Source organism: Eublepharis macularius, chromosome 12 (assembly GCF_028583425.1).
Source record: "Eublepharis macularius isolate TG4126 chromosome 12, MPM_Emac_v1.0, whole genome shotgun sequence".
NCBI classification, from domain to species: Eukaryota; Metazoa; Chordata; class Lepidosauria; order Squamata; family Eublepharidae; genus Eublepharis; species Eublepharis macularius.
In genome coordinates, this window is record NC_072801.1 from 58,769,260 (window position 1) to 58,781,890 (window position 12,631).

The following is a 12,631-nucleotide window of genomic DNA, read 5'->3' on the forward strand; positions in this document are numbered from 1 at the left end:
GTCGGTGGGTAGGATCTTTCATTTAAAGATGCATAAACTACCTTCATTGTTGAATTTTCCCACCTGCAGTAATAAAAGCAGGTTTTGCGTCCAGCGGCACTTTAGAGAACAACTACTTTTCAAGGGTATAAGCTTTTGAGAGTCAAAGCTCTCTTCGTCAGATATAGGGAGGAGATCCCTGATCCTTTATATCCCAGTCAAATCTTGCTGTGCTGCGGACCAATATGGCTACCTACCTAAAAATGGGATAAAAGTGGAACCCAAGTACACGCTCTAAGGGGATCTGGGATGGACGGCCCTCCTGGGACACAGCCCGTTACATGGTGGGCTGGGAGAATCTTGTCTTTTCCTCCAAGAAACTGGAGATGTATATTTTAGATGTACAGTTAACCATTTTTCTCCCCTTGCCAAGGGTTCTGTGCCTTTTGGCAGATGTACAGTAGATAGGTGTTTAATTGAACATCATTCAACAAGTGGCCTCATCTCTGGTTGAGCTGTACTTGTTAAATGTCTACTTGTTCTTCAAGGCCCAGAGCTGGAGAGGGGAGCGTTAGCATCAGTAGCAGAACTAGGGTTGCCAACAATAGGGTTACCAACTCCAGCTTGGGAAAATTCCTGGAGATCTGGGAGTGATGTTTGGGGAGGAAAGGGAGTGCCTCAAGGATGTGATGCCATAGAGCCCACCCTCCAAAGGTGCCACTTCCCCCAGGGTAACTGATCTCCATAGACCTGTTGTAATTCTGGGAGAACTCCAGACTACCTCCTGGAGGTTGGCAACCCTACCAATAGGCCGAGGGGGGGAGTTTTCCCCCCTCCAGGCAGTTGGTAAACTGGGGTGTAGTGAAAACTGGCAGTCCTAGTTTGTGTAAGAGAGTAGTAACAAGGGAGAACTGAAAGGAGTAAAAAGTAATTTCCCTTTTCTCTGTTTCTGCCCTCAATCATGTGACTCAGCAAAAGTGTCCTCTTTTTACATAGGGCCACAAGAGAAATCTCAGGATGATTCAGCAAAAAGAATATAAATAAATAAATAAGCAAAAGCGACTTCCCTTCCTTTCCCTTCAGCCCCCTCCTCTCCCCCTTTGTTATTGCTCTACAGCGAGAGACCTTGAGGCTGTTCCGTCTTACTGATCCTCCCCCCCCCCCCAACACACACACACAATTGTTAGCAACATAGCAGTGACGCAGTAAAACAGGGAAAGAAAGAACGCTTATGCCATTTTGGTAAAGAAGACTCGCACTGCAGGGTGTCATGTTTTTCAAAGGACCAATTCTGTTATATAAGGGACAGAGGATGATGGTGGAAAGAAAAAATGAAGAAACAAGCGTGGGAGACAGCACAACAGCAGGGAGTCAAATAACCGGTTACTTAAAAATTAAGGGAAATTTCAGACATTGCGTTATTTGATAACGGCCTTCCCAAACACGCTTGAAAAATCATCCTATGTATGTACAGAGGCCATTTCAATACTCGCATAGAGGAAAAAAACCATGTCAGTTTCATAGAGCTAAGATACAATTTTCTTTTACATGGAAGATGAGATCCTTTTAGGACAGGGATATTTCTCTCAAACGTTGCTTTGGGTTTGAAACGCAAGAGCAGAAACGTTCTGTACAGGTTAATGCTAAATACATGTTTTTCAGGGATTTATCTCTATTACATTCAATCCCACTGTTCCTTCAAAAAATCAAGGCAGCACCCTCTCCCTCTTCACACCCACTCCGGGGCTGCTGGGCCCAATTCACCCAGGGAGTTTGAAGATTGAGTAAGGAGTTGATAGAGTTGCCAAATGACCTGGAGAGAAAAGTCCTGTTCCTTTCACTGAAGCTTAATAGATGTTAATTATCAGGTGATGTCATTCATCTCCATGCCATGAAAAGCTTCACCTGCCAATTGCCATACATTAAACATCTATGAAAGGGACAGAACATTTTTCTCCAGACCGGTTGACAACCCGATACCCCTCTCCTGTAATTACTACACAATGCTGGTTTTCTATTAAACCAGTTTTAACTGTTATAATTTTAAACAGATCACACCTCTAAGTAAGCATGTATCTGATTGCAGCCAAAAGCCAAAGCTTTTTCTTTCCTATGCCAAGTGTTCCACAAGTTTTCTTCTCTGGGTTAGAGGGGAGTGTTCTGTCTTTGTGTCTTTTCTTTGGTTTGCAAATAGTGTGTCTTTAGTGAGAGCCTTAATTTTCCATACCTTCCTGTGGTGATGAAGCATGCAGTCCAGAAATGTGTAAAACATCCAGCCTCCTTAGCTTCACAACTCCTTTTCATATATTCTGCCACTGGGCTTATTCTATATTCCGCTAGTTCAGTACAGAGGTATAGGCCAAGTAGTTAGTAGTTAGCTAGAAACCAGACAACAGTAAGCAAACCTTGGGGTCCTTTAGGCTTGTTTATTAGGGCCAGTCTAACAATGCAGATAGACTAAACCTGGGGAGCAGCACAGTTCAACAGCTGTTTGTCCTTGCATGGGTTGAGAATACACCTAGAATTCATAGTGATATCACAAGGAAGTTCTCAGTCACCTAGGAATTGGTTAAAAAAAAGTAGTCCCCTCCCCTTTTTTTGTTTTCTCAAGCAAGTATCTCTGCACTGAAATGGTTTCAGGTAGGTAGCTGTGTTGGTCTGTTGCAGTAGAACAGCAGGATCTGAGTCCAGTAGCACCTTGGAGACCAACAGGATTTTCAGGGTATAAGCTCTGACTCTCGAAAGCTTATACCCTGAAAATTTTGTTGGTCTGCAAGGTGCTACTGGACTCAGATCCTGTTGCGCTGAAATGTTGTCACACACACTCTGCCCTTCCTTCTCCAATTTGACCTTGAAAGGCAAGAACTTTCCCTTTTCAGGGCTGTCTTGCAGATCCAGTTCCAGCTGTTGCCTTCAAGTTTTGTGTAATTTTAGTTGCAATCCTAAAATTACTTTCCTGGGAATGAAGCCCGCTGGATACAATGGGAGTTACTTCTGAGTAGTCCTATTTAGGCTTGCTCCCTCAGTCATCTGAATGAGAACAAGTTTCAGAGTCCGGTGCTGATGATGCCGGGCCAGTTCAGCCAGAAGATGATGGGGAATGCTGATAGGTTCTGCAGAGTTTAATTCATCACGTCAAATTACTTACGTTTTTGTTTCAGAAATGTTTCATCTCTGTATTTGAATTTCCACTTCTTTTCAAGTTTTTGCAATGTGTACCCCATTATATTGTTTATTGAATGTCCCAACTGTTGAATCTTTTGACTTACATTGTGTAATCTATAATCCCACTTTGAGTCTCAGTGAGAAAGGTGGACTATGAATAACAGAAATAAATAAAATAAACCTGTTGGGCGTTCATACCAAGGCAAAGCTGAGTCAGGCCATCTTTCTTGCTTTCCTATTTGTCTGCAAGAGTGTGGGTTGTATGGGTTTTCTGCCAAGGTCAGCATCATGTGAGGGTTCACATGACAGCAGGAAGTAGCAAGATTAAGACATAGACCTAGTTGGCTGAGAAAAAGGGAAGCCTAGAAGCCGAGCATCCCAAGATCTCTGATGAAAGAATTATGAGTTCATATTAAACCTGCATTCCATCTCATCACAAGCCATTCTAGAAGTTTACAAAATATGTCTAGCAAAAGGACGACACCAATAATAAACATAAGCATATGTTTATAATGTTACTAAATACCGCTTGCATTCAGCTGCTTAGGGGTGCCTAACTGCCTGGAGAAGAAAATATCCTTTCCCTTTAATAGAGGGCTAATGAGATGTTATTTACCAAATGATGTTATTGTCTTCTGTGTCGTGAAAAGCTTCACTTGCCCATTTTCATACTTTAAAGTTCTTTCAATGGGATAAGACATTTTTCTCCAGGCCAGTTAGTGTTGCCCCAAAACTGTCCTGTCCCTTTAAAAAAGGTTGAATAGGATGTTAATTGCCATGTGATGTTGTTCTCCTCCATGCCATGAAAAGCTTCACCTGCTCATTTATACACATTAAACTTTTATTAAAGGGACAGGGCATATTTGGCCAGGCCAGTTGGCAATCATAATTTCTGTTTAGATAGTCCCACACGTGGGCCATTTTAAAACTTACTTTACTGACTGCCATTGCAAATTCCTCCTTAATCAACATTACCTGAGCCTGGCCTGAGTTTCTCCCACAGTAACATTCGTTCTTATCTGTGACTTCACTTGCTCTGTGCTGGCGCAGAGGTAAAAATGTCTCACTTTCACAGTTAATGCAGGTAGCAGGCTTGCAACCCACGTTAGGCCCTCTTGCACCATTGGGTAAAGTGAACTTAAGTGCAGTCTATTCCTATTGTTCATAGGAATCCTCTGTCACCATATCTTATGAGAATCTTTGGAAATGGGAATGTGTTTCTGAGACAAAATGGGAAATGCAAGTTCTATATGTGAGGTGAATGGTTTCAATTTTTGTGGAATATTGGAAGGGAGCCTATCCTATACATATATGGGAGGGTATTACATCCTGACCATTCATAGGTGCAGCTATGTTTGAACGTTCAAAGATTTCCTAAAAATATTTGTTTAGAGGGTTTAGTCAAACTGTTCTTTGTGGCACAAGAAGGAGGGGGGGGGGTTGGGGAATATTGGTTGAGGTCTTATTTTTTATTGGACAGATTTCTCTGAGAAAACACAATAAAAAGAGTCTTTGGGTTCATACTCTCTTTTCTAGGCCACAATGGAAGAAAAACAAATAAAGGAGGGCCTCGTGCTTATCAAAGCTGATGCTGGCTCCCAAAGCTACAAGATAGCTGCATATTATTGTTCCCTAACTTACCACAATTAAAATACTGTCCAAAGACAATATCTCACACCTTCTAAGGAGTTCAGGGCCACGCACCTGGCTTTCTACTCCCTCATTTTATCCTTGTCCTATGAGGAAGGTTGGGCTGAGAAAGAGAGGTAGGCCCAAGGTCATCCATTGAGCTTCAGCCTTCAAGACTGAGGAAGACAAGATTTGAGTTCAGCCAGACCAACTCAACAACCTCTTATTTGCTTAAAGACAAATCAGAGATGAAGAGAATTAACAGACAGATGAGATCAAGTATTTGGAATATATGCCATGGTTTTTTAGTCACTGCTTTAGCACCTTCACAATTCTTTCACTAGTAGACAAAGATCAGTTTTTTAAAAAATTGAGCTGGCAAACCTAGTCACACCATGTTCCACCACCCAGTTAAGAAAAATGCTTAGAAATTGCTTGCTATGCCAGAAGTTGCTGAAGTTGAAAACATGCAATCAATCATTTCTGTTTTGACAAGGAACTCTTATCAAGAAGCAAGGGTCAGGACATAAGAACTTTTGGATTGGATGAATGTCTCTTTTTTGTGTTCTATCCTTCCTCTATTGCTTTCTCACTCTGAGCTGGATAGCCCAGGTGAGTCTGATCTCATCAGATCTCAGAAACTAAGCAGGGTCGGCCTTGGAGGTGGGAGACCTCCAATGAAGACCAGGGTTGAAGAGGCAGGCAATGACAAACCACCTCTGAATGTCTCTTGCCATGAAAACCCCACTAGATGTCACCATAAGTCAGCTATGAATTGAGGGCATTCTCCACCACTACTATTGTTTTCCCCTCCACTGTAAGCTGTGTGGGAGCAGGATCCAACTAGGTTGCTGGGTAATTCTGAGTTGCCATTTTCATCAATGAGGCCATTATAAATCATAAATGGTATAGTAGTCTACAGTCTGCCAGATGTATCTGGGAGCTCACAGGCAGGGCATGAATGACCTTTCTCTGTAGCTCATCCTCAGCATCATGGTATTCAAAGATATACTGCTTTTGTTTATGGATTTTCCATTTGCCACTGTGGCTCACAGCTACAGACAGATTTGCCCTCCTTTGATAAAGCCATCTGTACCTGAGATCATCTTCATACCTTGTGGAAACAAATTTTGAGTTCTGTATCTGTCCTGAACCCTCTGCCAATTAAGGAAGAATAATTTCTCAGTACATGCCATCATTTAAAAAGTTTCTGTCAGGTCCCTTTAACCTTTTTATTACTATTTGTTTTTGGTGCTATACTGAAAAACTCCAAGCACATCAGCCTTGCTTCACAGGGAATGTGTTCTCACTGCTTAATTGTTTTTTCCGTTAATTATAAACCCTTATCAATGTGTACAGTGCAGTTCCTTGGGTAGGGAGGAGTGTTTTGCTTATATTCATTTAAAAATATGCTCATTCAGGCTGCAATCACAGCCCAATCATTATGAAGAAAGTCTGGCTGAACTATGTTGGAGTGAGGGTTAAACTAGCCGTAGCAGATCCGCGAGTTTAAAGCAATCATATAAAGAGTGGAAGGGCCAATTTTAAGAGAAAAGGGAGAATATACATGAAGATTTGAACCTTGCCCCTTCCATTACATCTGTCAGTCCCTGGCAGTTTGGTCCCCCCCCCCCCCCAGTTCTCCACAGTTAACACACACAGGTGTTCCAGTTGAAGTAACTTTATTAGAGGTCCATTCAATACAAGGTGCAGAGACAGTGGAATTGGCAGAAGTGACATATGTGGGGCTAGCAGTGTTAATTATAGGGAATCTTCCCGCCTTAGGATAGAGGACCATTAAGAGAGGGGGGCAGGTTTGTAGTGAAACTTTGTTTTAGAGCAGACAGTGAGAAAGATGAACTTATCTTTGGTTCTCAGGAGGAGCACACCACAAGCCAGCTTCGGCTGGCTGTCAAGGACACTGGCTCAGCGGCGAGAAAGTGAACTTAAATATTTGTAAGATAACCCACTGGCATGGAACAATAAAGAACTTCCCACACTCTCAGAAGCCAGAAGCAGAACCCATATACATTCATGGCAGATATGCAGGGGGCATATATGACAACATCCTGCATTTCATTATCCCAGACAGCTTTTGCCTTGCCAAGCTCACTCTATTGTTGGGGTCCGGTTGTATGTTGGATGCCTCTGAAATTCTCCTTTGGCTATTTACACTGGAGCCTTCACTTTCTAGAAAGCTGGAAGAATCACTTTTAAACACCTATATGTGCTGCTTTCTATATTAATACATATAAGAATCAGACTTTTAACCCAAAGTAAGCTATTGGGATGTAACTGCTGGATTCAACAGTTGGTCAAGGAAAAGCCAGAATTGCTTTCTTCTTGTTAATCTGTTTGTTCTTCTCCTCCTGCACCCTGATAGTAATAGCAGGGCTGTTATCTCTCATGCACAGCCAAGGGTGGAGCCATTTATTTTTTGGAAGTAGGCACCCCTTCCTTCTCTAGCATCAGCAGGGCAGCTCATCCACTGCCTAAATTTTCACTCTATGGTGATAACTGAGAAAGTAGGGTAGATGTCATCTGCTCTACTATATCCAGCTGCAGTTTCATTTAGGGTGGCTAAAACATACTATTGCCCAAAACACACAGCTTGGGGGGTGGGGCAGGGAGACAGGTTGGGAGAAATCCATATCTGGCTTCCTAAACTGCAACTACTTGAGCTTTTTAACCAGAAGTTGAATATTCACAAGCATCAGCAAGAGATAACATTATGAGGCTCCTCCTTTAGAATGGGTATCAGCTCCCATTAGACAGTCAGAAGAGGAAGAAAGAGACCTTGCAGTGGAAAATTACTGAAACAGCAAATGAGGAACTGACTCAGAATATTAAAAAAAAATTGCAGACAGTTATTTTGATTCATTACGATGGGGAAAAATCCCAAAGCAACTGTGATGCAATAGTTTTATTTGGACCAACTGAAACATCAGAACGTACATGAGCTTTCAACTTCCCTAGTTCTTTTTGGGTTGCATGTAGAATATAAAAGGGGAGAGAAAGAAGAAATTATGTTTCATCCCAAACAGGAAGTGTTCAGTGTTCTTTAGGTTAAAAAAAAAATCACACTAGCTACAAAAAATTCTCAGGTTGCACCTAAGCTACTGGGGACCAGTGATCTAGTTGCTGATCCCCTTTTAAAAATATAACTATGCACTACTGATTCAGATTTGCCCTTATAATTTCCTCCTCTATACTCATAGGCATCCCTGACATAGATGGCCCAAGCTAGCCCAGTCTTGCCTGCTCTTAGAAGTTAAGCAGGGTCAGCCCGGGTTAGTATATGGATGGGAGACCACCTCTCTGTCTCTCTTGCCTTGAAAACCCTATGGGGTCGCTGTAAGCCTACTGTGGTTTTCCAGCACCTTACACATACCCATAGGAGTGCATATACACACACATGTGCTAGCTGATGAAGGGGATCTCGGAGATCTTTAAAAGGTGCCACAAGATTTAGCTGTTGTAAGAGACTAATACAGCTACCCCTCTAGGACTGAGGTGGAAGGCACAGCAACTCCATGGGACAAGCTATTTTTGCCTAGTGTTAGCTACCACTCAAGTAGTTAACAAGCAGTTCCACTTCAATTGCATACCGAAAACAAACGGGTTAGGGTCAGAAGAGGCTTTTCGGCTAGGGTATGAAGTATCCTCATAGCAAACCAGACCATTACCTAGATGGCCCATATTTATTAAACAGGCATCAGTTCTCAACCATCAGATTCACTACTGGCTTCTGACTGGCAGTGGCTTTCTGAGGTCTCTCTCAGCATCTGTTTCCTGGGGCCCTTTAACTGGAAAAGCCCAGGACAAAATATGATAATTTTGCATGAAACCAAAGCTATTGGTTCTCCCCACTTAAATTTCAGGAATGAAAGTGCACTGGTCAGCTTGAAGCCCAACCCACTGTTCCCCCCCCCCCGCCCCATACACTAATTATTTTGCCAGTTCTTCTGATGTGGAAAGACATGAGAACTTGGCTGAAAGCAGAGTTACGCTGCTCTTTCCACACGTTCTCACAATACCCTTTCTTTTGATGTAGCCACTGTAACCCTTGCCCTTCAGATAAAGAAACATAACACAAGACAAGTTTAAACTGGTGAACCCTTGTTTATTGGAAGCATGCCAATTGAGAGTTGGCAGGTACAACCCCCTTGACTGGGGCACGGCAACTGTAATCGTGGCGGGTAGGTTCTGTGGGTTCACAGAGGTGGTGCTCCCAGGGGTATGGAGTGGGGGGGGCATGCCACACTCAGCTGCTGCTCTCTCCTAGGCTGTGCTTGTCAAAGAGATACTCTCCAAGGCCCCCCTGGGATGCTCCCAGCCGCCGGAGGTTGGTGATATAGTCACCCAGGACCTTGATAGCTTTGACTTGTTCATCGAGGTAGTGAGTCTCCAGGAAGTCACAGAGCTGGGAAGGGAGAAATAGAACAAGGTGAGATGTTGGCAGCAGGCATTTTAACCAAGGTTCAAGACCTCCAAGACAGTGGACACAGCAGAGTTTGGAGAACATCAGCCCAGCCACCCCCAATTGGAAGATGGACAAATGTTCACCCTGGCAGTTGGAGCTGTTTCCTCTGCTATATGGATGCACTTGAACCACTGGTAACCTGGAGTTCAATTAAAGCTGAACTGTAAAACTGATGGCAGATCAGGGTACTTTTAACTTTGACCTCTCCCACCACAATGACTTCTCCATAATTCCTTGCATAAAGGATGCTCTGCTTTCTGCTTGAAAATACCACTCTACCCAATTATCTCTGCCCAGAACAACAGTTCTACCCTATGGTAAAGATCAAAGGATTGTTACAACAAAAACATCCAAAGTCATTATTATCAGAAATGGGATGCAGTGATGGCTGGACCATTGGGACAACAGTCTAGCCACACCTAGCTTTCCACAGCCCAGCAGACAGCAACTGTGTCTTTGAGGCAAAAGCATCTCTGCCTTTCCAGAACAAAGAGACCAACATGATACTCACGTGTGGGTCTCCCTGGTCACTTGCCAGGCGGTGCAGCTCCAGAAGGGCCTGGTTCACACTCTTTTCCAGGTGAAGGGCTGCCTCCATGGCATCAAGAGTTGTTCCCCAGGCATCCCGTTCTGGCTTCTGGAAAGAGAAAATCGTGGACTGGGTTTCATTTTAAGTTGGCGAGTTATTTCTAGGAAGAGGATAAAACTAAGGCCAGACAAAGTCTGTGACAGAGGTAGATTCCGAACACAGGTCTACCACCAAACACCACATTATCACAGCTGTGTTCTTGGCATCCTTTTTTACTTACTACTCCACAGGCAACTCCAAAGTACAGGTGGGAGTGGGGGGACCCCACAGGCCACTGAATTTGGGCAATTGTTGTTTGTGGTCTTCAGTTAATGCAACCAGCCCCAAATTTTACCATAGCTGCCCAACATTCCCAGGTAGATCTCAAAGCCTCCTCAAAAGACCTGGCTATCCCCCCCCCCCAACACTCACCTTGATATCTTGTAGGAGGACACGGCCACCACGCTGGCTCTGGAACCGAAGTAGCTTGTCAGCATGTTCCCGCTCTTCATGTGACTGTGACCGGAAGAATTCGGCGACGTGTCGCAAGGCAACGTCATCCCGGTCAAAATAGGACGCCTACGGAAGGAAGCAAAAGACGACAGAAACCAATTAGGTTGATGCTTAGGTCAAAGAAAGATTCTAAACAGATTTGGAAGAGAGAAGTGGTCACAATATCTCTTCACAGGCCTAAAGCATTTGTGCATGAAGCAGGGCTGATAGAGGAGAGATTTTCCAAATACAAGCTTTAAGTCAACTTGTTCATATTCTTCCTCAAACTATACAAACTCTTTGTTAAAAAAGGAAACTGCGGGTAGTGGCAAATTCAGCATTTAATCGTAACCCTTGGATCAATGCCAATCCAGGAGTACAGAGCAGCCACCACAAGATGGCTCCCAGTCTAGTACATGGCGGGAGTATCGTCATTCAAAGTAACTGAATCTGCCATTTGAGTTAGCAGGCAAAATAAACTAGCTCATCCAATGGCACCTGGTTCTGTTAACCTCCCATACCACGCTGGATGGTGCATGGAGATTTTAAAATTCACCTCTGGGTCATTTGCATCCAACCAATAGTTTTTAATTTTGTAGAGGCATTATATACCACTTTTCTGTCGTTTAAAGCAACTCATAGTAATTAAAATTTATTTTCTCTGTTGCAGGAAAATGGCCAGGTGGGAGAATTGTTTTTATCTCCCACCCACACATATTAAAACAGTTTAGTAATTTCCTGTTCTCAGGTATACCTCCCCAGAATAGAGAAACCTTAAAATTCTGTACACTTAGAGTGAAAGGGGAAGAACAGAGAAGCTATACTTTCTTCAAGACTGGGAAGTATATATTGGGCAGGGACTACAGTTATTGGAGCAAATAGGAGTGTGGAAACAATTCTATACGTACACTATTTAAATAGGAGTTGAAAAACATCTTGATTAAAGCTGGAACTAACCCACCTGAAAAGGGGGCAAATGAAGGCTACAGACAGAGAAGTGAGAACGACAGAGCGACTGGGATAGTGGGGGAGGAAAGGTTGGAGTGGAGAGAAAGAAAGCATCGCCTGGTTTATCTCAGCCTCCCAGACTTGTTGATCCACCCCCCAAATCTGCTGCACCACAGAAACCAGAAATGGCAGTGTTGGGGGAACTACAGTACAAGAAGAGATAAAGGGAGCGGAAAGGCAAACAGAGAATGAAATGCAAATCTTCTCCCCCACCCCATGTGAGATGGTGGGGGGAGAGGAGAAGGAACAAGATGATGGGCAAATGCAACTCTCAGTATTTCAGGGTTCTCTTGCCACTAAAGCCAACCAGGAGAAGGGTGCAGCGATTTAAGGCATAGATACAACCCCTATCTATAAACCTATGTAACAAAAAAAGAAAGACTAGTTTCTTTACAAGGCATGGATAGAGGTTAGGACCCCTGGGAGGGGGAAACTGATCTAATGATTATGGATGAAGGCCAGCTGATAGACAGGGCTCCTCCAGATCTCCTCTGGAGGGAAAAGGGAGCCTGGCCGGGTAGTTCAGAGAGGAGGACCCGTAAGACACCAAAGCCTTCTCCCGGAAACAGAGAGCAACGCGTAAAGCGGTCGGGCGTCCGAAGGCGACACTCACCATGGAGAGATAGACGTAGCTGGCGTAGAGTTCCATGTTGACCATGCGGTTGACGGCCGCTTCACAGTCGCGATGGTAGTTCTGGCGGATCTGGGAATCCATCGCTCCGGTTAGCTGGGAGGTTCGGGTTTTAAGAAGCGTCTGGTCCGGCTGGTGCAAAAAGTGATCTGTTGGCTGGCAGTTTTGGTGTATCTCGCTCGATTGCTGCAAGTGTGCTCGAGGCTACCAGCGATTCTCTGCGGAGAGGGAGGAAAGGCGGTGGAATCGGGTTCCGTCCAAACACTGTTGAAGCAAGAACCGAGCTCCGCAGGACAAAGGGAGGCGAGCCCCTTTTATAGGCGCCGCTAGGCAAGCGGGAGGGACGTGCGCAGAGGCCAATCGCCGCCCGTCTCCACACCATCCGGCTTGGTTGCGAAAGGTGGAGCCTGGGAAGAGAGGAACCCGGGCGTCCGGGTGCCATTCTGTCCACCAAGCAGGTGTCTGGGCTTAACCGCTGGAGCTCGGGCTTCCATGCCCGGGCTTGCTTAGGTGTGGCACAGGTGCGTTGGTGCCAAGGGTGCCCTCTTCCTCCCCTAAGATGCTGAACCCTGAACAGCTTCATGGCAGACAAAAAACAATAAGGGAAACCAATGTGGTGTAGCAGTTAGAGGGGTCGCGTAGGGCCAGGGCAAAAATGTCCTGTCCCTTTAAAGAA

General features: G+C 44.3%; 1 protein-coding gene across 1 annotated transcript; it reads right to left on the reverse strand.

The window, feature by feature from the left end:
- Positions 1-8,875: 8,875 nt before the first annotated feature.
- On the reverse strand, positions 8,876-12,252 carry LOC129340283 (ferritin, higher subunit-like). Its single transcript, XM_054994992.1, has 4 exons — positions 11,938-12,252; positions 10,257-10,403; positions 9,768-9,893; positions 8,876-9,196 (listed from the first exon to the last, which is right to left on the reverse strand). Exons 1-4 carry the CDS (start codon positions 12,037-12,039, stop codon positions 9,038-9,040), a joined length of 534 nt encoding a protein of 177 aa, XP_054850967.1. The 5' UTR covers positions 12,040-12,252; the 3' UTR covers positions 8,876-9,037.
- Positions 12,253-12,631: the final 379 nt, after the last annotated feature.

Excerpts from the sequence above, each read along its gene's own strand:
- LOC129340283 (XM_054994992.1), bottom strand. The coding sequence starts at position 12,039 with ATGGATTCCCAGATCCGCCAGAACTACCATCGCGACTGTGAAGCGGCC. Across the intron at positions 10,404-11,937 it reads GCTACGTCTATCTCTCCATG|GCGTCCTATTTTGACCGGGA; the intron begins GTGAGTGTCGCC and ends TTCCTTCCGTAG. Across the intron at positions 9,197-9,767 it reads GTGACCAGGGAGACCCACAC|CTCTGTGACTTCCTGGAGAC; the intron begins GTGAGTATCATG and ends CTCCCTTCCCAG.